The 23,130-nt window shown below is 33.7% G+C and overlaps 1 protein-coding gene across 1 annotated transcript in view; it reads left to right on the top strand.

Annotated features, from left to right (window-relative positions):
- The window catches only part of RSRC1 (arginine and serine rich coiled-coil 1), a 409,375-nt gene that overhangs the window by 172,657 nt on the left and 213,588 nt on the right, over window positions 1-23,130 (top strand). The window contains exon 6 of the mRNA XM_087870329.1: window positions 21,188-21,224. Coding sequence (XP_087726455.1) covers window positions 21,188-21,224 — 37 coding nt within the window. The remainder of the gene's footprint in view (window positions 1-21,187; window positions 21,225-23,130) is intronic.

A 23,130-nucleotide genomic window follows, 5' to 3' on the forward strand; every position in this document is an offset into this window, starting at 1 on the left:
GAGCTTTTTCATTTTGTGCCAGGATCATCTTTTTATATTCTGATATGACAGATGCTATGTTCCAGGCTTTTGTTTTTCTTCAGTTTTATACTTGCAAATAAAAAACAAAAGATTATGATAGTCATTTTATTTGCATCTTTTCTCTTGGAGTTTATTCTTTGTGTAGAAGTTTTTAATCTTACATTTTTCAAAAATTTATTTAAGACTACTATTGTTTTTGTCAGAATTAAATTCGATTAATGTAAGTATAGTAGTAATTGGGTAAAAGAGAAGACTTTATTGGCTTTCAAAAAGTAGAAAATTACTCACAAACAAAATATTATAGTTAGTAAAAACAAAAACTTGGCAAAATTTAATAGAATTAGTTGCTTTTCTGTGTTAAGTATTTTGATAAAACTTCCAACTTGGAGATAAGTTTCAAGAATAGTACAAGAAACTCCCATGTACCCTCTGTCCAGATTCACCAGTTGTTTATAATTTGCCCACATTTGTTTTATCAGCTCTCCCTCCCTCTCTGTCCACACACATATTTATAAATATATTTTTCTTCTGAACCAAAGGTGAGTATATTGGAAACATTGTTCCCCATAAATACTTTAGTGCACATATTCTAAACAAAGACATTCTCTTACATAACCGTGAGTACTAGCTTTTGAGAACTTAGAGTTAAAAAAGAACATAATCTTGTGTTTTTTAATCTTATATTAGAAATCAGCATACAGGTTTTTATCTGTAATGTCATAATGCTTCCGTTTATATTTTCTAACCATCTAAATTAATATGTCAGTTTTAGTTCATTCTTTATATATAATTTATTAACCTGGAACCTTGTTTTACTTGTCCAGATAGTTTTTATTAATGGAGAGTTAATACAGTTAAAACTGGTATGCTCCATTTAATATAAATATCCAAAGTAGTAATCAATGTATCTCCCCAGTCTAAGTAATATACATTTTGTACCCCAAAAGGTCTTTATTTACACACACACAGAAATTCATATTCTTGTGGAGTTTCAAGTTAAGTATCTTTTAATTACTGGTTGAGGATTCAAAATTAAGATTCTGTAAGTCCACTATTACATTTTGTTCTGCTGTACAAATCTTAATAAAATATGGAATTTAAGAATAAATTATTTCCCATTTTATCACTATGGCTTTTCAACATGAACATTGGTGCTAAGGCCTATTTTATATAATGGGAACTCCAGGCATTCATAACATGTATTACATTGATATGATTTGTTGAGAACTTCTATAAAAATACCAGTCTCTTAAAGATATGATTGTGTTGGCAAGCATCACCAAATTAAACAAGTGTTACCCAAAGCCTACTGTCTTTGAGTTAAGCAGTGGTAATAGTCTTTTAGGTAAACTAATCGATTAAGAAGAAAGCTGGGCCATTTCTTCATATTCCATCTTTCACTCTATCTTGTCCCAGGTTCCCCCCACCAATCTCTTACTCTCTCTTTTACATGGTAGTTAGGTTGGACCATGTTTGCTTGGTGTGTATTATGCTTTTATGATATGTTTAAGCTTGGCGTTCCTTTATATAAAGGGTGACCATTTAATATATTGTCCTGACTTTGACACTTTAAAAGTGAAAGGAGATGATGTTAATAATTCTGCTAGGATGTCAGAAATAAGCCAGAACTATTAGGCAGAAAAGAGCATACATGGTTGGTTACTTTGTTTTCATATCACTTTGCAAAGAGCTATACTGTTGCTGTTTTTACAGGGATAATACCATACAGATTTACATGTTAAAAGTCTTAAATAGTTGTGACCCTATAAAATAACATTTGAAACATTCAGAATGCTTCTTCACTGTTGCCCCATTTGAAACCTGAAACAATATTATATTGTCTTTTTATAATTCTATTCCTTGCTCTATAACAAATAAATCCCTATAAGGCATGAGTTTTAAACATTGTTTTTTAATGTTTAATGTATGAATTTGGAAGATATTCTGAAGTACTGAGAGTGTGTTTACAATTTCATATAGTCTTGTTTTATAAAAATTCACTGCCTGTAAAACTGATTATTCAACGTTATGCTAAATTATCTTTAATTAATGAAGAAAAAGCCATTTTTCTCCAGTGTACTAGAATGTTTCTTTCTGATTATGCCAAGGTTAGTCTTTAGATGGAATAATTAACATTTATCTTTTGTCATGTTACTCCTTCTTTGTCAAACTCTCATTTTAGAAAGAGATGAATTGATGTCTTGGAAGACAAGTTTCTGTCTTTTAGTATTGGTCTTATAGTTATTTCTTTTGTTTTTTTGTTTCAATACTTTTGGTAGCCATTTTCTTTAGTTTTTCAGCTAACATGTTATTATATATAAAGAAAATTCTTATCTTTTTGATATGTTAAGTAGAGTAAAAGTGGATGGGAGAAGTTGACTAAGTTCTCAGGTTTCTGATTTAGCTCTTCTTTGTATTTTGTTGCATCTTCCTTTTCTTAATTTGCCTATCATTTGCAGTTTAGGTTCTGAAATACTGTCAGTATTGTCAATGACTCTGTTGATGATTGTCATGAAATTATCAAAATAATAGGAAAACAAGAAATCTCCATTTACCTTTGTCTACCTATCCCTAAGTTTCCCAAAGTGAAAAAATCTCATATGGATTATCAGCTTAAGTACAAATAGAATTGAAATGATTTAGCTGGGGTATTTTTTCTGTCAAGGCCTAAAATTTTAGGCTTTGTGGGCTAAGACGCAAAATTGAGGGTATTATGTAAATATTTATATAATGAGAGAAAATTAATGTCTACAATTTTTATTGACAAAATTCAAAGGTCATTATTTAGCACAGTTTTGTTATACAAATGCATAAATGAGAAAAATGGAATTATTTTGGGGTGATAGCATTTCACTTAATTGGGGTTCAGAGTTAGTGATCTCTGTCATCAGAATTGATTGCAAAGTTTCATCTGTTATTGCTAATTTGTAATGAGATTTTAAATAGTTCATCTTTGAAATGTTTTTCATGTCGATAGGCACTGCTAAATACCGATCACAATCCATGAACATATGATTTTAATTGAACACAGTATTGCTTGGAAGGCATTTATGAAATTGTTAGATTCTTTTCTTGATAGTTGCCTTTTAGTTTATTATATTACAGGCTAATCACTCCTGAGCGGAAGCTTCTCAGTTGCACAGTTAAATGGGTTTGGAAGTACAAAAATTTTCTTTGCACTTACATCAAGGTTGGAAAATGCTACTGGAATTGTAGTTTGAGCTTGGATAACATACTCCTTGAAAGGTGTATGGAAATGGAGATCTTCTTTTTAACTTTTGACAAATGGGAAGTGTATAAAGCAGGCTGACATTATTTTGTGACCCAAACAACATCAGCTGTGACCATGATGACTTTATTGCAGTGTAAGTTTTGTGTGTAAGCACTGTTTACCTTGTAATTTTTGGCTGAATTAATTAAGAAACATTACCAAGTCTACATCTAAATCTAATTTCTGAAGCTGTCCAGTGTTCACTAAAAATGGTTGAGGGCAGTTCTTTTCTTTTAGAAAAGTTTCAATCTTGCCCTTTTTCCAAAAACTCACAACTTTACCACTGTTCAGTTATCAAAGTGCTGTGTATTAGAGCAATCTGGGTATTCAGCTTTTGTTTTTGTCAAAAATTTACAAAATGGACGATGGAAAAAGCCACAAGAATAAATGAGGTTCACTGTTGACATGACTGCTTCAATAACACATGACACATTCAAATATTTTCACAAAATATTTGCTGCTGAATAATACAGTGAATAATCATAGGCTTTAAATGTTCACACATTGCTTATATTTTCACAAGCTTTATAAATTTGTCTAACTAAGCCTCTCTGTCCTACACATGTTTTTAACCACCATGATATGTAACATACTTCAGTCTATTTCACATCAGGTTGTACTGAGTTAGTGTTTTCAGTTTTCTTGAAATTATTTTCACATTCTGCATAGACTATTAACAAAGGCTAATTCTTCAGGTACTTCAAATAAGAGAAGCACTGACTCAGACAACTAAGTAGTATCACTAGTATCTGTGGATTCATCAGGAGCTGAGGAAAACCACCCCAAATTGTTTGACGGGTCTTTGACTAGTGATGATACTCCCTACGGCCTCAACTTTTTGAGTTACTGCTCATGCCGAAAGGCTAATCGCTTTAAACAAGTTTATTTTCTCTGGACACATTCCTTTGGTTTCTGGCTGTCAAACATGATTTAATTAACTCATCATTGTTGAATGGCTTTCATTGATTGGCTGACAAATATACAACTCAAACTCATTTTATATTTTTGTGAAGAAATTCTGCTGTGATGAGATATTCCATTTTAAATTTTCTAAGTTTTCTGACTGTTGTTTTCCCTTGAGTTGGAAATATTGTGAAGACTTCTTAGTTTGGGAATGTCAGCATGTATTCTTTAAGCACAGCTGTAGTGTCATTGTATAATAAATACAATGCATTGCTATTTAATTTGATAAAACAATGTACACTCCCCGGTGCTTTAGAAGTATGTCATTTGAAGTCCCCTTTTCTCTTCTTTTCTTGTTTTGACATGATTAGAGTATACTGGTAATAAAACAAAAATTAAATATTACATTACAATTCATGAAGCCCTTGAAATTCTGTAAAGTTATATATTGCATCACTGTGGTTTTTGTGCTCTGAGCAGCAATGCAAATCAATGAGAATACTACGTATGATCTCTGTTGTAACAATTCAACTGACCATCGTGGCAGTAAAACAACCATAGAAAACTATAGAGAAATGAGTGTGGCTGTGTCCCAACAAGACTTTGTATATTGACAAAAAAAAATTGGACTGCATTAATTTTCTTATATCATGAAATATTGTTAGACTTTTTTCCACTCATTGAAGAATGTAAAAACTAGTCTATCTCATGGGCTGTACAAAAATAGGTGGCAGGCTGGATTTGGCCTGTGGGTTTGCTAACCCCTGATTTGGACTCTGAACTCAAGAGAATTGTTGGCAACCCTTTTGGCCTTCAAATACTACTAATACGTATTTGGTGGAAAGTGCCCATGAATTGAATATGTTATTTTTTATTTTACGTGGTCAAATATAAAACCATTTTTGATTAAGTAACTCCTAGAAGAATCTTAATTTGTACTTGCACTTTATATGAATGAGAGAGAACAAAAATCTTTCATACACGCAGAGATATTTCAAGCCTGCAGGACTTACGTATGCCATTCCTTCCTGTCTACATGTAAACTGTCCTCACTGAGATTCTATTAGAAAAGACTGAAAGTAAACAAATAAATATATGTTATGCAAGACTATTGGGTAGCATATGTAATAAGTAGAACTCTGAAAAACCAGGTTATGAAAATGAACAGGAGATAAGAGGTCTATATCATGGGGTCAGTATGGTTAATATGTGGGCACTGGCAACACCAACATTGCTGCCATTGGACTTGTAGTTCATCATTGCTACTATCACCTAGAATAATCTTTGTATTCTTGTCCTTAATTTATTCTTGAATCGAAGTTCCTAGAATAATCCTTGTCTTCCCATGTTTGGATTACTTTGGAGTCAAAGTTCACCTGATTTGGAGGGGTATTCAGATTCTGGTAGCTTTAAAAAACATGAGATCTACTGAAGAAGAAGCGTGTAGTGAGTGGGCATAGCAGTGAAATAAGACGAAGGAAGAATTCCTTGATCTTCTAAACTAGATCTTGTATTCCTTTTATTGTATCTCATCGGTCTCTGTATGGTATCTTCATAGTACTTTTGAAATGTTATTCATGTAACAGTTACTAATTTATATGTTTGTGTGTTAGTTGTGTGTGATTTGTGCCTTTCTATAAGCTCCGTGCAGTCCAGTCTGTTCATAATCCCTGACACTCAGCACAGAATCCGACCCAAAGATTATGCTCAGTAGTATTTGAATGAATAAATGATGGAGTCAGTGGGACCAAATCATGATAGTTTCAGTGGAAAGGCATTAAAGAGTTTCAGGCAGGGAAATGATGTGATCTATTCTTACATAATTAGACTGTTTGTATTATGTGCATAAGAGGGAAATGGCAGTGGACGTGGGGAAAATAATTACAAGGGAATGAGGACAAGACTAGGCCAGAAATGATGGTAGTTGGATTAGGATGGCAGCAGTTTATATAGGTAGAGACATAGTGTCTAGGGTTACTTAGGAGGTAGAATCAATAGGACTTAGTGACAGAGTATACAGGTAGTAACATAGAGGAGAAAGGAAGGAGGTGGACTCGCAGGTTTTTGGCTTGAGGAACAGCGTGCATGATGGGACTTCTTTCTGAAACAGGAAATACTGAAAAGCATCATCTCTGAAGGAGGAATTTTTTGACCCATTGAGTATAAGTTTTTGTTTTTTGTTTTGGATTTTTGAGACAGCCAGATAGAGATAGCAAATAGACAACTGGATAAATGGATCTGGAGCCTCTGAAGACTATACTTTTTTTTTTTTTAAATCATTTACCTATAGGTTGATATTAACACTATGCATGAGGGCATGGTAGATTAGGAAGAAAGTATCACACAAGATTAGGGCCTGGGAACGAGCCTTGAGGAGCTGTAATCTTTGATGTCTGAAAAAGGAGCATGACTCTACAAAGGAGACTCGAGGAGTCATTGTTTGAGAAAAAGTGGAAAGCCTGAATAATGTCATGTCATAGAAGACAGGTGAGGTGAATGTATGTGGGAGAGAGTGTTCAACAATAACAAATGCTTTGAGAAGTGTATAAAGAGAAGGATAAGAAAATGGATTGGGTTACACAGGGAAAACACTAATGATTTTAGCAAGAGTAATTTGGGGATGTGATGGGAGGTAGGAATGTGGAGACATAGTGTGTATATAGTTTTTCAAACACTTTGACTGAGGGAAGCAGAGAAGTTAGTAAGATGGTATCTAAGGAAGCAGACTTCAGGCCCAGGTCCTCTGTGTGATCTTTCGGACCCAACCATAGCATTTCTATTTCTAGGCCAGGTGCTTTCATCCAGAGGCTTCCTTATTAGGATCTGTGGCAGTTTTCTCCACTGCGATTTAGTACATTTCCATTCCTAGTCCTTCCCTCTCTCCCTACCCATGGTCCACTGGTCTATAAAGAGGCAAGAGTCTTTTGTTGGGGCTCCTCAGCAGTGAGATGAGTCCCCCTCCCCTCCATTTCAGCCTCCCGTTCCCACTGCCCTGCACCGCATCCACCTGATCCTTGCCCATGCTGTTCTTTGAGGGAAAAGCAGACCATTAAGGAAGCAAATGCTCCTTCTTGGTACTATTACAAGTAAGTGAATAAAAGTTTGATTGTTACTTTCAGTTTGACTTGTTGGTCTTAATTAACCACCTCAAGCTTTGATTGTTCCACAGTAGCAGTCTAGGGCAGGGAAAAAGAACAGGTAAGTGAAGGTCGTTGAAGAAGCCAGAGGAGCTGATTCGAGAGCCCATGTGGTGGGGTGGCCTTGTTAGAAGGAACCTCCAACACCACCTCCGTGGCGTATTTCTGGGACTTTCCTACCTACGGCTTCCATCCCTCTCTTCCCTCAAAGTCCTTCATAAATTTAGAAGGCTAATGTAGCATTTGTAATCTTTTGTTGTGTTATTTACTTTTCTTCTTTTCCTAATGAGACCATCCAATTCTGATTTTGTGAACATTAGCTAATATTAGTGATATGTAAACAAAATTGTTTTATCATATTCCAAGACCAAAACACTTTTATTTTAATGTGTAGTTTTGGGAAAGTTAAGGTTTTATTGCCATTCCACACCAAGAATCCATGTGTATCAGAAAGGTTATCAAAAGCTTCATGTGGTGGGGATGCCTGGGTGGCTCAGTTGGGTAAGCAGCTGCCTTTGGCTCAGGTCATGATCCCAGGGTCCTGGGGTCGAGCCCCACGGTGGGCTCTCTGCTCAGTGGGGAGCCTGCTTCTCCCTCTCCCCTTGCCTACTACTCCCTCTGCTTGTACTCTCTCTTGCTGTCAAATAAATAAGTAAAACCTTAAAAAAAAAAGCTTCATCTGGTAACCTTTTGTCACCTTAAGTTATTAGCCTGAGCAATGGATACATACATAGAAGCCACATCAAATGATTACTGACTATTAAGTACTGGACTATGGAGAATTTTCTATAAAGGCAATGCAGTTGGTAACCACAGATTTAATATTCTTTCTATTCAAATAGGGCTTATATGGCCTATTGCATGTGAGATTTTGTAATTTTATTCTGGCATGATGTTAAAGCATAGGCTCTGTGAGGATGAAGTGCGGGAGTCCTTTTGCTTAGCTGGTAAATGAGGCCTGCCGACTTCTCAGCATTGTATCTCAAGTGGCTTTCTTTCCTTCTGATTATAATGTATTGAGCAATGCTCACGGAGTGTCTGCATAGTAATAATGATATTGATAATAATTAGTAGTATATGCTAAGTATAATCTACTAAGCACTTTACATACATTATTGCTTTCATAACTAAGGCTATTTCAGAGTTCCTAGAAGTCATCCATTGAATGTCAAGGATTGACTATAAGTTTAGAGATGTATGAAATTATTATGAACATAGGAAAAATGGGAGTTTGGTTCTTGCACAATAAATATTTAGAATTCGAGGGTATAGTGAGGAAGAGAAGACCGTTTTAGGTAGGTAAATGTCTGAGCAAAATCATGGAGACAATAATGAACGGGTCTGAGGAGAGGTACACTTTGGATCGTAGTGGAAAATTATTAGATATTGTATGTTATAAACAGAAACATCAACGTGGAGTATGAAGACATTGTTAGGGAGAAAAGTAATGGAAGAATTTTGGTGTAAAGTGATAGGAACCAAAACTAATATAGACAAAGTGGGAAGGAAGGGAATGTAGCAGAACTTGGACCAATTTGGATCAATTATTGAAAGGTTCACCATTTCCATTTGTCTTGTGCATTGTGGTCATAAATATGTTTGTTATCTCTATTCCAGGTTCACATTCTCTATTGAGAATTGAATTCATCTGTATCTTATATAATCATGTACTGAATTTAGGAAGATTCTATTAGTATTAAACACCGTAGATGGTATAAAAATGAACAAAATCGTAGACTTGAGTTTTTAAAGAAAACACTGAAGGTTGACAGGCATGTACACAGATAATTTATGAGAAAGTTTTTCAAGCATGTATAGAACAGGAAAAGTGTGGGCTAAATATAGATTTAGCCTTATTTTATCTAAAACAGCAGGTAGTGTTTCCATTGTAAAAGAAAAAGTATGAGCTTTGGATTCAGATAGAACAATTTTGGCCATTTTAGCAAGTTACTTTCTTGCCGTAAGCTGCAGAGCCATTATTTACAAAATGAGGATAATGTATTACACCACAGAGTTGCTGTAAGGATTTTTTGTTAATACTTACTTTTTTAACTGGACTGACGGTAATGTGTTTTCATGGAAGAAAGTTTAGAAAACACACAAGAGAATTAGAATGAACATAAACATCGCTTAGAATCCCACTGTTGACTACTGTTGACATTTTGGTTTATAACTTTCCAGTTTTACACAGATATACACACATATGTACTGACACTCTACATACGTATGTATAAAACGTTTTTTTTTTAGCAACTCTGACATATGATTCTGTAATATGCTCTTTTTTAAAACTTAATATGCCAAAAGAACATTTTCATGGACATATACAACTACATCATAATTTTAATTGCTGTATGGTTTTCTGTTGTATGGATATTATATTTTATTTCATAGTTTGCCATTATTGGGCATTTAGTTTTCCCCAGTTTTTTGTTTTGTATTAAATACAATAGAGTGATTAATATCTTGTGAATATATCACTGAGATAAATCCAGAGAAGTAGAACCATTAGGTCAAAGGCTTTATGTGTATTTTTGAGAATTTGAACATTTTCCCATTGCCCTTTGGAAAACTTGTATTATTTTCTGCTCTTGTCAGTAGGATATAAGGGTACCTGATTCCACACACCATTGCCAACACTGGAAACATTATCATTCATTTTAACCTGTGTTTGCTAGGTGAAAAATGGCATTTAGTTTTTATCTTCCTGATGTGTGCACTCTAATATTTTTCTTTTTGTGAATATTGTGAGAATTTAATGTGATTATAAATAGATGAAAAGGCACAGCACCTGGCAAATAGTAGCCAATCATTGAGGGTCAGTATTCATTTTACTTAAATCCTCACCCCTTTACAGCCTCCTTTCCAATCATGGTGCCAATTAAGGAGTAGGAGAATACTGTAGAATCTTGTTTCATTGTTTAGAGATTGAGAGTGAAAATTTGGGCAATGAACTCTGGCTGCTTGGTTTCAAATCCACCTTTTCCTAGCAGGGAGGGTGTACTGTGTGATCTACCTAACTTCTCTCAGCCTCAATGATCTCATCTAAGTTGTTTTATAGTTAAGTTGTAAGGATTAAATGAGCTAATGCATGTAAAGCACTTACCACAGTGCTTGGCGCATAGTGTTTCATATTTCCTCAGAAGTAGAATTTATGAGAAGGTCAGTTTACTTAGGCAAATAATATGATCAAAGATTTAAGTGCTGGGAAGGGCAAAGATGTCATTAGGAAATGGCAAATCATTTGATTTGAGCAAGAATCTTGAATTCTAGACTGAGTAGTTTATTTTTATTCATTAAACAAAGAAAGCATTTTAGGAGTTTTATTTCCTAGCACTATTAGGTACTCACCTGCTTAAAGTCACACCTTAGTTTTTTTGTTTCTTGCTAGATTATCAGGGTAGTTACATAGGAGACCATCACAGGGAAGAAAAAAGGATCAAAAGATGTTAATACTTGAAGAATTGAAAAATCGGTTTCTGAGTTATTGAAAATTTGCTTTTCTCAGGAAAAATATACTCATGTTGCATTTTCTTTCAGCTGAAGATACTAATAGAATACTTATATATATTTATTACTTGGGATTATTGACTCTGTATTCCATATAGGTAGATACTGCTTTTATGAAGTTGTTGGGATAAAATGTTATGATAATGGACTTTCTTGAAAGCAGAAGTTTATTTTTAATTGTATTTAAATTTAAAATATTATGAATGATAATGAAACTTTAAATCATTTAAATACAAGTTTATATAAATATAATAAATATGTAAGTTTAAGTTATTTAAGTACTAGAGGTGAAATATACTGATTTATTCCCCTTTTGAAAATTATTTAACCTCATTCCTCCAAGTGAAATTAACATTACATAAAATTCATAAATGATTTTTAAATCTAATGATCAATTACTGTATTTTTACACCCCAGTTTTATTTAGAGTTAGAAATCTAAGACTGAATGTCCAACAGTAATGGAGAAGTTAACATTATACATCTGTGAGCAGAATAGTAGTTAAATAGTAAAAATATTATATATAAAATATTAGCACCTGAGAAGCTGCTTATAATACATAATTAACTAGTGAAATAATTGAAGCTACATAGCAGAAATCAATGATGATCCCATTTTTGTAAGAAAAAAGTAAGCGTATTTGTATGCATAAGAATGGAGGAAAAAAATAAAACGTTGAGATATTACGTTGGCTGATGGATTTTAGGCGATCTTTATTTTCTTCTTCATTAGAACCGGATGTGATTTTGAATTTCTCTACAATAAGCATTTACTTTTTGCAGGGCTACTGCTAGCCCATATGATACTTTTGTGCATATGAGGAAAAGCTGTCCCTTCTTCCTACCACACCAGGATGCACTGCTTGGATGTATAGAGCTTTTAGCTGCCACTGCCCATTAGGGTTTTTTTTCCTTTTTTCCTCCGTAATGAACAACATGCACAATTGTACATGATAACCCTGAAAACTTACAGAATAACAATTGTTTAAAAGTGAAGACTTAACAGGGCAGGGCGCCTGTGTGGCTCAGTCGGTTAAGCATCTGCCTTTGGCTCAGGTCATGACCCCAAGGTCCTGGGATCGAATCCTACGTTGGGCTCCCTGATCGGTGGGGAGTCTGCTTCTCCCCCTGCCCCTCCCCCCGTTCGTGCTTGCGTGCGATCTCTCTCATATAAATAAATAACATCTTTAAATAAATAAATAAAATTAAAGACTAACATTAATTTGACCTTTTCACGTACCTATTCTGGTCAGGTGACTCACCTTACTTGACCTCTACCAGGTTATGTGGGGCCTTTGAGCTCACTCTTCCTGCGTCTTTTCTACTTACCTAGTCTGCTCAAATGCAATCAGTCCTCCAGGATCCAGCTAGAATTACCCACCTCTTTGAAATATTTCTCAACCACTCTAATACATATGGCAGTTTCTCCTTTTTCTGAACTTAAGCTGGGTCAAGAACATGGATTGAAGGGGGTGGTGGTGAATGGGTTGCATCCCACCTGCTAACTCAAGGCAACTGGCTATGACTCCATAGAGCACAATGTTGAGAAAGGTTCTTGAGCCGTATCTGGCCTCAGTGGGAAAGAGAATTGTCATTGATTATGAATGTTAATCCTGCATGTGGGAAATAGCAAATAGGTAATATGTTCACATGCATTTTCCCTAACTTGTGTGGACGTTAACTATTTCATGTAATAGTCTTGGTTTGACAACACTGTTTTAAATATCTAAGGCATAGATGCTATATCTTAATACTTGTATTTTTTGTTAATGGTGTTTGGTTATGTTACTGTTATTGTTCTGTTATCTCCTCAGAATTTATTGTGGAGATAGGTATAAGGGTGCTCAGTAAATAAATTTCTCTTGTTTTTCATTCTTGATGTTACAGGTCTCTTTCTAGTATAATTTCCCTTGTATCTGAGACATTCCTTTAGCAGTTCTTTAGATCAGATCTATTGGTGATGAATTCTCTCACTGTCTTCTTCTGAAACTATTATCTAGAACACAACTGCAAAAATATTGAAATCTCTTTTCTTTCCTTTGTTGACCATTTCTGTGAACTTCAGAACCTGTTTACCTGAATGACTATAAATGGCCTAATTGATACATACCAACTTAAGTGTTCAGCTTCTCATTGCAGTAAGCTCAGTGTGTATAATATGTTCTTAGCTGTTTAGTATGGTTAGTGAATGCTCACAAATATTTGTAAAACTAACTAAAGACTCTTTTTTGCCCCTTGCCTGGAGTTTGTTTGTTTGTTTGTTTGTTTATTTAAATTCAGTTAATTAACATATAATGTATTATTGGTTTCAGAGGTGCAGGCCTGTGATTTGTCAGTCTTATATAATACCCAGTGCTCATTACATCACATGCCCTCTTTAATGTCCATCACCCATAAACTAAAGACTAGTACATATAAAATTCAGTAACCATGCCACATTTGTTTGTGCAAATTATTTGTAAGTTCTAAAGCAGAATTTTCTAATCAGTCAGATAAAAATCTACTTGTAAAATACAAACATCTGAAAACTATCATTCTGAATTGTGGTAACATAAGAATATATCTTTAGAGCCAGTGATTTGCAAGGTAGTCTCTAATCAGGAGAAAAATGCTGAGAATTCTAACCAAACCTGGTAAGTTGAAGATGAGAATTCTGCAAAGATCTTTTTGGAACTTAGAGCTGATATTCTGTATGTTTCTTTTGTTTATTTGGTTGGTTTTTGAGAGGGGAGAGGAGCAGAGGGAGAGAATCTTAAGCAGGTTCCATGCCCAGTTGGAGCCCTCTACACAGGGCCTTCATCTCATGACCCTGAAATGATTACCTGAGCTGATTGAATTACCCAGGTGCCCCATCTGTATGTTTCTTATTGGGATTAAAATGTAAAAAGCATCAGTTAATTGAGAAATTATTTTTGCTTAGATTTTCAACATATGTTACCATTCTGTTCCTTTCAAAGACATCAGGATATTAGAACATCCTTATGTCAGGATGTACATTTTTTTTTATTGGATGCTAGCCATTGGGCTAAGCTTTTTATATGTATCTGTTACTTGAACAGACTTACTTTCATTAACAGGTACTACAGTTGAAACCAATTTTAAGGTGATTTAAAAAGCTAACATCTATAAAAATATTCCTTGGTTTTGAAAGTGGAATGCAGGCAATTGGTTCATTATTAGTCTGTCATATTGAATCAGTATTTACTGACTTCTATATATATATATACATGCTGATTATCTTTTTAGTCCTTTATTTAAATTTAAGAATGGAAAAATTAGAGAAGATTTATAACTTGACAAAGTTATTTAGTAAGTAGTAGAGTTGAAATTTGAACCCATGTTTTTCTTAGATTTGTATATTACCAGATTTTTTATTAATAATATTTGATATATAACATAGGCATGTAAAAATTTATCAATGATTATTTGAGATGGGAGGTGTAGATACTTTTATAATTTATAACTCAGGCTTTTAAAAACCTGGTCTGCCATTATGTAAAAAACTCATGTAGATTTTTGCTTTATAAAAGAGTTGACACAAAATTAATTTTGATAAGAATCTCTTACAGCTATAGGAAACTGCAGTATATAGTCTTTTAAAAGTGAATAATATACTTAGTTCATGACCAAAAAAACCTGTAAAATTTTTTATTTAGGAGTTACCCTGTTTTCCATAATTACTATATATGTGTTCATTTTATATGGGCTTATACATATGCATTACTGATGATAAATATATTTAATCTTTTATTTCTTAAAGACTTGGTCAGTGAAATGATACTTTAATGCTACTTCAGTTAGTTACCTTCATTATGGTTTCTGAGTATTTTATAACTAAATACCCACTGGATTTTGGCTTGCTCTATGAAATGACTTTGGTTTATATTTCTTTTGTTACTTTTCTACTCTCCACCTAAAAGAGTCACTTTTCTTTTGAATGTCTTTTATTTATTTAATTTGTTTTTAAAATGTTACTTTTATAAGTAAATCCATAATAGATTCCAGATGTAATAAGGAATAATGAGAAAAGTCATTTGCCGGGAGAAGGAAGTAATGTTTTAAAAGTTTATGTTTTGTAAGTATACATGCAAAATATTGAGAATGAAGGAGAATGCCTTCATCAGAAGGAATAGAGTTTTTGAAAAGTAAATACTATTGTTAATTTTGACTCCTTGACCTGATTCCTTTAGACCATTATAAAACCTGAATGATCACTTTGGTAAAATATTGTTCCCATATGAAAAACAAACAAAAATGGATCTCTTCCTAGTAAGACTAGCTCTAAAAAATCTTAATGTATTTGTTTGGAAATTTCCCAAGGGGATATAAGCTTTATCATAGCAACAGTTTCTGGATTTAGAACATGCTTCCTTGGGCAAAATAATGGAATGTTTGCCACAAAGTTAAATTGGTATCCTTCTTTTTAAAATTTTTCTTGCCTGCCATGTTATGATTGATGCATGGCATCTTTCTCCTGGAAAGAGACCTAACATTGAAACTGACAGGTGCCACAAGGTTTATTTAGGACAACCTCAGCCTTGTCCCGGTTAGTTTCAAAATGTCTGCCTCGTACGTGTTGAGCCACTGCATTTCCTGCTTTAGAGCCTCGTGTAATGCCAACATTACTATCTGTGCTGCCTCAACTACAAATTGGATGAACAGCCCGTGACACTTTTTCAATATTATTACATTAAACCAAGTGGATTTTGATTGATAACCTAATATTCAACTAATGCAAAACATCAATCATGGCAAGTATATTAATTATTTAATATTGCAGTCTAATTCAGAAATCGATGTGCTGCATGAGGGGAAGGGAAACGCATGGTTCCCAGAAGATTTAAGACAGGGAATGATTAAAAAAAGACCTGCTGTACTCCTGTGTGTTAGTTCGATACAAATCTTTATTCATTTGCCAATAATTTCTTCCCATTTTCCACTTCAAGACCATTTTATCAGTTTTGAGACCTATAATTGAATTAAGTCTGCTTTCAGCACAGGGCAAAAGGAGTTGCACAAATATTGATGAAGTCATGACAGGGACAACCCAAGAGACAGACCACTAAAGAGGACAGGCTTTATACCATTTGTTGCAAGATCCCTCTGTCAATGTCTTGGATCTTGCCTCTCTATTTAAAAAAAAAAAATTCATTGAGGCTTTTGGAACCACTTTAATACTTTTGTATTTAAATATCTATTATAATAACAGATTTCTATAGTACATTACAGTTTATTGTGTTTATAGTATTCCTTCACATACATTATCTTGTTTCTTTTTTCACATCATTGGTGGAAAATCTTAGCTCAGGGAATTGGATTATTACCAAGCTCATGCAACTCTTTTGTAGTACAACTTAAATTTGAGTTTAGGTATTCAGCTTCTAGAACCAGGATTGTATTTCATGCTGTCTTGTGTAGTGTTGATGTACTCCTGATGCTTTATTTGTATTGTTTTGAGATGGCCCCTCTTCCTTGTCTTTCTGCCCAAAGTAAAACTAAAGAAAACTGATTTTCATGGAAAACTTGTTGAAACTTTGGTATCCCAAACTGTAATACATATTACATTTTAGGAATATGCAAACCTTCTGGGTATACATGAAAATTTCTTGATGTATCTTTTACTAGAATAGAATATCCTTTTTCATATATATCTCCCTCAAAAAATGTATATGTGTATATGTTCTTTGGATGGGAGAGTGGCTTAAATATATTTTGTCATTAAACTTACCACCCCGGTTTTCTTTTGGTTCAAGTTTGCCTGGTTATATCTTTTACTCTCCCTTTTTTGGAAAATTTTCTGAACACTTTTGTTTTTTTATGTATCTCTTTGTAAATGACACATTACTGGATTTTGTTTCTTAACCAACCTGAGAATCTTCTCTGGGATTTTGGTTCTACATCACTGTAGGTGAAATTTCTTTAGTTTTCTTTTTAGTTACTAATCATTTAGATTATAATAATTACGTTCTAAGTCAACCTTTATTCGCTTTATCTGGATGGATTTAATTCTCTTCTTATTGCATAACGTTCCTCAGAACTTCTTTCAAATAATCTCTTTCTGTGGTGAATTTCTTGAGACCCTGTATGCTGAGAATTTCTTTATTTTTCCTTCAATTTAAATAATAATTTATTAGCTATATATAAATTCTAGGTTCACAGTCCTTTTCCTTTATCACTTTATCTTGGAAGTTCGTACTACAGGTCTTATACCCCAGTATTAGTGTTGAGAAGTTTGACGTTAGTGTTAGTCTTCCTGTGTGGAGGGGTATGCTTGTTCTTTGTGGAAGCTTTTAGCCTTTGCTCTCGATCTGTTAACAGTCTTAATAATCCTTACATTATGCTTTGCTGTGGAGTTTCACTTAACTGTCCTGTTCACTGCTCTGTGTACCCTTTCAGTCCAAGATTTGAATAATTCTATATCTGGAATTTTTTGTTATTATTTCTTCAAATATTTTTTTCTCTTCTGTTTTGCCTTTGGTTTCCTTCTAGGGTTCCCATCACTAGATGTTCACACTTTTGTTCCTCTTCTTAACTTTATCTCATGTTTGTTCTGTCTTTTCATCCCCGTCCTGTCCCTTCTGGGAGAGTTCCACCCAGTGTTCCAACTCACCAATTTATTCTCAGTCTGTAGCTGTTGTGCTTTCAATTCATCCTCTGAGTTCTTTATTTCAAACTACTGTATTTTTAATACCCACCATCTCATATTGATTCCTCTTCATGCCTGTTTTTTTTGTATTAAATTTCTTAAAAATCTTTTATCTTTAAAGATGTTATTTTGCTTATAGTATATTCTTGCTCGGTCTATTTTTTTCCCCCTCTGGATGAGGTTGCTCCATTTGTTGTTTTTTTAATTCCTGTGCTTATTCACCTCAGAGGTCTTACAGTTTTCCTGTGGACTTCTATTTCTTTGCAACATTCAGCTGTGTTGGCTAATAACTTTAAGGAGGGAGGTAAAAGTCTAAGATCTGGCTTGTGCTTCTCTGGGATAATTTAAAAACTAGAGTGCAAAGCCTCAAGTGTTGAACTCTGGCCTGAGTCAGCCACGTTTTCCACTGTGTCCTCATACTCCTTTAAAAAAAACAAAACAAAGCAAAACAAAACCACACACCACGCATGTACACACAACCCCCAGTACTACCCTCCCAAACAACCACTTGCTGTTGGAGTTGCCTTGCTTTTCTGTGGTCTAGAGAGAAAGTGGGGCTGGGGAGGACCACTCAGACACCTGAACTGGTTGCTGCTGAATCTCCATCCCACCTTGTCTTCATGTTTAGATGTCAGACCCTTGTTAGTTGAATACATACTCTGATGCAGACACTGTATTGGGTGCTGGGATATAAAAATTTTAAAGATACAATCCATGTACTCAAGGAGTTTTCATTTTAGTGGTGTCATTGGGAAAGTAATTAGGCATTTATAATAAAGTATGATAAATTATGAGAACACATGGGAGGTGTTGATTAGTTCTTTTGTGAGGAAGGGAGGAGGTTTCCTTCCCCGTATGGGTTGAGTCCTGTTGTTTCGTTTTGATTTTGTTTGTAAGCTAGGTGAGGAAAGACCAGAGGAGGCTGAGAGAAAAGGAACATTCCAGCTAGAAAGAGTGAGTGGTTCAATGGTGAGGGAATCCAGGTTAATTTCTTATGGCTGTTGCTGTCACGTTTTTGGCAATGTAGCTCTGGCAAGATAACAGGGAATGAGTAAACTGGAGTGTAGTAGGATATTGTGTATTTTAAAAAGGAAATGACATGATCAGGCTTACATTTTAGGAAGATCTTGCTGTATTATGGAGACCGAGTTAACATGGGGCAAGGCAGGAGCGATTGGGACGCATTAAGAGGCTTTGCAGTAGCCTGGGAGAGAAAAGATGATGACCTAAGGTAAAGTAGTAGCTGTGAAGATAGAAAGAAGTGGCTAATTCTAAATGACAATTATGGATGTTGGGTCGCCAAGACTGTATGGTTGAATACATTTGTTTACATTTGGTAGTGAAGGAAAGGGCTTACGTCAAGAATGATGTCTAGTTTTCTTTCCTGCGTACCATTCAAAATGCCTATTTCCTAAATATCATTTAATTTAAAGAATCACTTGAAAATATAATAAAGCAATAGTCTAACCAGCCTTTTTTTTTTTTAAGAACAAATTGTTATCCTTGATTCCAAGATACAAATAGCTGAAAAAACTGGGGGATTTTCCCTAAGTTTGTGGCAAACTCAATTGACAGCAAAACTAACACTGAAATGAAGTTATTCATAGTCTTTGTTTATCCCATTTTGTGTGGACATTGATGTTGCTTTCAGAATTATTGTGTATAATGATGAGATGCTGCTTCAAACCTTGCTGCCAATGTTACGTGACATACAACATATTATATGTCTTATTAACTTTCTAAAATCCAAAATATTCTGATGAAGCATGTCTAATTCTAGTGGTCTCAGATAGTAAATTATGAACTTGTACTTTGAATCTGAGCATATTTGTTCTTTTGTGTTGCAGTATAATTTTCTAATAAGAACCATTATGTGACAATGTACCCATGGGGGAAAATGAAGTAGATTTGTATTGTATAGTGCAGACTTTGAGTTAGATTGCCAAGTGAAGGGACAAAACAGTGAATGTAGTATGCTTCTGTTTGGGTTTTAAAAAAAAGACAGGAGGAGAAAGACACGTGCACACACACACACACACACACACACACACACACACACACACACAGAGAATATCTTTAGAAGGACAAACAAAGAGCTAATATCTGGTTGACAACAGGGAGTCAGTGATGGGAGAAAGACTCAATTTTACTGCAGTGGACACACACATGCATTGCACTGTCCTATGTTTCACTATATGCATTATTTTTTTGGATTATATTTTAAATTACATGGTGACTATATGAGAGTGTCCTTGTGAAAACTTAAAGATTTGACTTCTAGCTCCAGTTATGCATTAAATTTGTAACAATAAAGTTAAAAATGATTATTTATGTACCTGTTCGCCTTTTCTAATTCCTTGTTACTGTTTATTCCTGTCATTTGTCATTCATTAGGACTGCATCCAGAGAATGAGTTTCAGAAATCCTTAAATTTTCAAGTGTTGAATATATAGTATTGCGAAGATTGCCAGGAGCATAAAGTAGAGAAGAGAATGGCTGAAGATGAGTGCTAATCAGTAGATGATGGAATTTATTCCCAGTATGCCAGACTGGGCAGTGAGAGCAAAAGTTGGAAGCCATGAATATAGTTTTCAGGCAGCACATCTGAAGGGGGAAACGATAGGGAAATTTGGAAAGATTGTATAGCAAGACAAAGGAAACAGAGAGAAGTATATTTTTGGCAGAGAAAATTGGAGACAGAAATAGAAGGGAAGTTAACTTGGGGTCCCTTTAGGGAAAGGAAGAGGTGTGAGGGAAAGATTAAACATCATGAATGCAATACTGTTGTTGGATGTTTCATAATTATTCTCTGCAATGTGGTAGAAGTATACTTTCATGTTAAAAATACAAGGCTTGCTATTTATGATGGAATTAAAATGCTACTTGGTCTGAGAGGAAATTCTAAGTCCATTTGTCACTACTAAATTAATACAAACTAAAATCAGGGGGAAAATCAACTATTTGCCACATTTCACCAAATATATATTTAAATTATCTTTGCTACTGACACAGTTATTTGTATTTTTAGTTCCATCAGCAGTCTTTTTTTTACAGTGAAAAGCAAGAATTAAATACTTAAAATATATCATGATAGTTGATGTTTGTGTCTTCATTAGTGATATTTTGTTTTTTAATATTACAGCAGTCTTAGGTCCTGATTTGTAGTGTGCACTGAATTAATAAAATTAATGTCAAGGAAAAATTTGTTAAGATGTAGTTACTTAGATATGGAGTCACAAACATTCTTTATGTGTATTTTTATATAAAATGCAATCAGTGGTGGATAGATATTTGATAAAGCAAATATAGGAAAATGTCAATAGTAGAATCTGTATGAACATTTTTGTAATAAATGTTGGAGAAAACATAAACTCTAATGAAAAAGCTAATGTGAAATAAATAGATATTGTGTAAATAGTAAAATAATAGTATACTTGACTTCCTTTTGTTCTCTGCTGACTTAGAAAAATCTGAAACAATCTGTTAGTGGAATCCCAATTTTAGTTGTAATATTATTAGATGTAAATAATCTGTTTCCTTTTGATGGAAATTGTTTTGTCATTTAAAACTGTTATTGTGAACATTAAGTGAAGATAATATGAAAAAATCATAAGGATTTATAAAATGCATTTTAGATTAATGTAAATTATAACAGACAACTGTTTAGCAACTATTTAGAACTTTTACTCTTCTATTTTAGGGAATCTGGAAACATCAAAGCTGGATTAGAACATCTGGTAAGTTCTAATTTTCTCTTGAACATTTGCATCATCTTTGATATCTGCATTCTAAATGAACACTTTTGAATGAGCTTTGAATACCTTGTATTGAGAAAGTCAACCATCTCCCAAAGGGTCAGCTTACTGTTATTATGTGAAGGCACTTACATTTTCATTTATCTTATCATTTCAAGGGAATCTAAAATTTTTTTAAAATTACTTTTTTTTTTTGATGTAGAGATGAAATAAAATGGATGACAATCCTTGGATTGATGATTGCTTTAATTATAAACAAAAATGTTTGGTGTAGAATTTTTGGCATATCTTGATCTGACAAAAACAAGCTTGTGTTTTAAGAAAAACACAATCAAATATTGCATGCATAAATATGGTATGTTTTAGCAATTTAACAGCTTTGAAAGAAGGGCACAGCTTTGTTTTTCCTGGTGTCTTTGCTTTATGAATAATGCATTGGTTTAAACTACATTCAGTTTTAGAATATAAAATAATTGAGATGCAAAATTTTTGGTTTAAGTAAACATTTTTAAAGTACAAATGAAATTCAAACTGACTTAACATTAAAATCTGTCCATTGATCAAAAAATTAGAAAAAGTGTTCTGTTATACCAGGTCCAAAATTCATTTAGCTTCCTGCATTGAGTGTTCATTACAACATTAAGTAGTTCATTTAAACAGAGCATTATAAAGTCATGCTCTGGTTTCTGGTCAAATCCAAATGTTGAATAATTAATGATAGAAATTCTTTTGTAAATACAATCTAAGTACTTTTTTAATGCAAGACTTCATTCGTATATCATATTGTAGCTTTGTTAACTATTAATGTGCTTTTGTTTGCTCCCACAAAAGCAAACAGTAGCAAGAGGCAGCTTCACTTTGACTTACAGTAGTTTTAGAGTTAGAAAGGATTTTTGGTTTTCCTTGGAATAGCTAAAGGAAACTGAGGAAACCCAGCCTTTAAAAAATGAGCCTAAAAAGTACAAATTAATTATTAAAAAGCAATATATAACAACCTAGTTAGAATATTTGAACTATATATTTGTCTACATTAGAAGTACATAAGTAACATTGTTATTCTCATTATTAGAAATTATTTCCTGAATCCCTCTTTGTCACTTCTTGGTGGCATATATATTTAGGACATATGGACATTAGAATAAAAATGTTAATCTAAAACATCAAATTCCAGTATCAATTGGGGGCTTATAATAAGGAAGAATAGCTACCATTGTGCCAAAATGAGCTGTCTTTTATACTTATCTTATAAATTATTATTTATTAGAAAGACTTCATTTTCACTTGTTTCATATTCTCCAGTAAATAATAATGAATTACATTTTTTAGTTTAAATTTTATATTTTTAATATTTACTAGTATGAACTCATTTTCAGTGACTCTTTAATACGTTTATACTCGACTTATAATCTTATTCAGCACTGATTTTCTAACTGCCTTGGGCTGCCAGGAAGGCTCCCCAAAGCAGGTGGCACTCCAGACTGTCACTGCCCACTTTAATCGGAGTAGTTCTTTTCATTATTTTATAAATTTTTAAAATTTTAAAGTAAGATTTTATTTGAAGAAAAATTTTCAACTAAAAACATTTAAAACCTTTGATCAAGCGTAGCTATTTATTAAAGTCAGGAATAATTGTTAATTACTCTTTTCTATTCTTGACCCTAAGTTATATTTCATTTTTATCTGGGTCATATACATCAAATGTATTTCGAAGATAGTGCATTTTAGGGATGAGAGAGCTAGGATTAGTACAACAGGTAGTGGGAAGTGGATGATTTTAATGCATATTATCTAGGTTGTTCAAAAGCCTCTATAGGTCGACATTGTAAAATTGACCCACTGACTGTGAACTACTAGCAATAACGTGAATATATGAATATGTAACATAATA

The sequence above is a fragment of the Ursus americanus genome, chromosome 20 (genome assembly GCF_024610735.1).
Source record: "Ursus americanus isolate L20-20 chromosome 20, mUrsAme1.1.p, whole genome shotgun sequence".
Lineage (NCBI taxonomy): Eukaryota > Metazoa > Chordata > Mammalia > Carnivora > Ursidae > Ursus > Ursus americanus.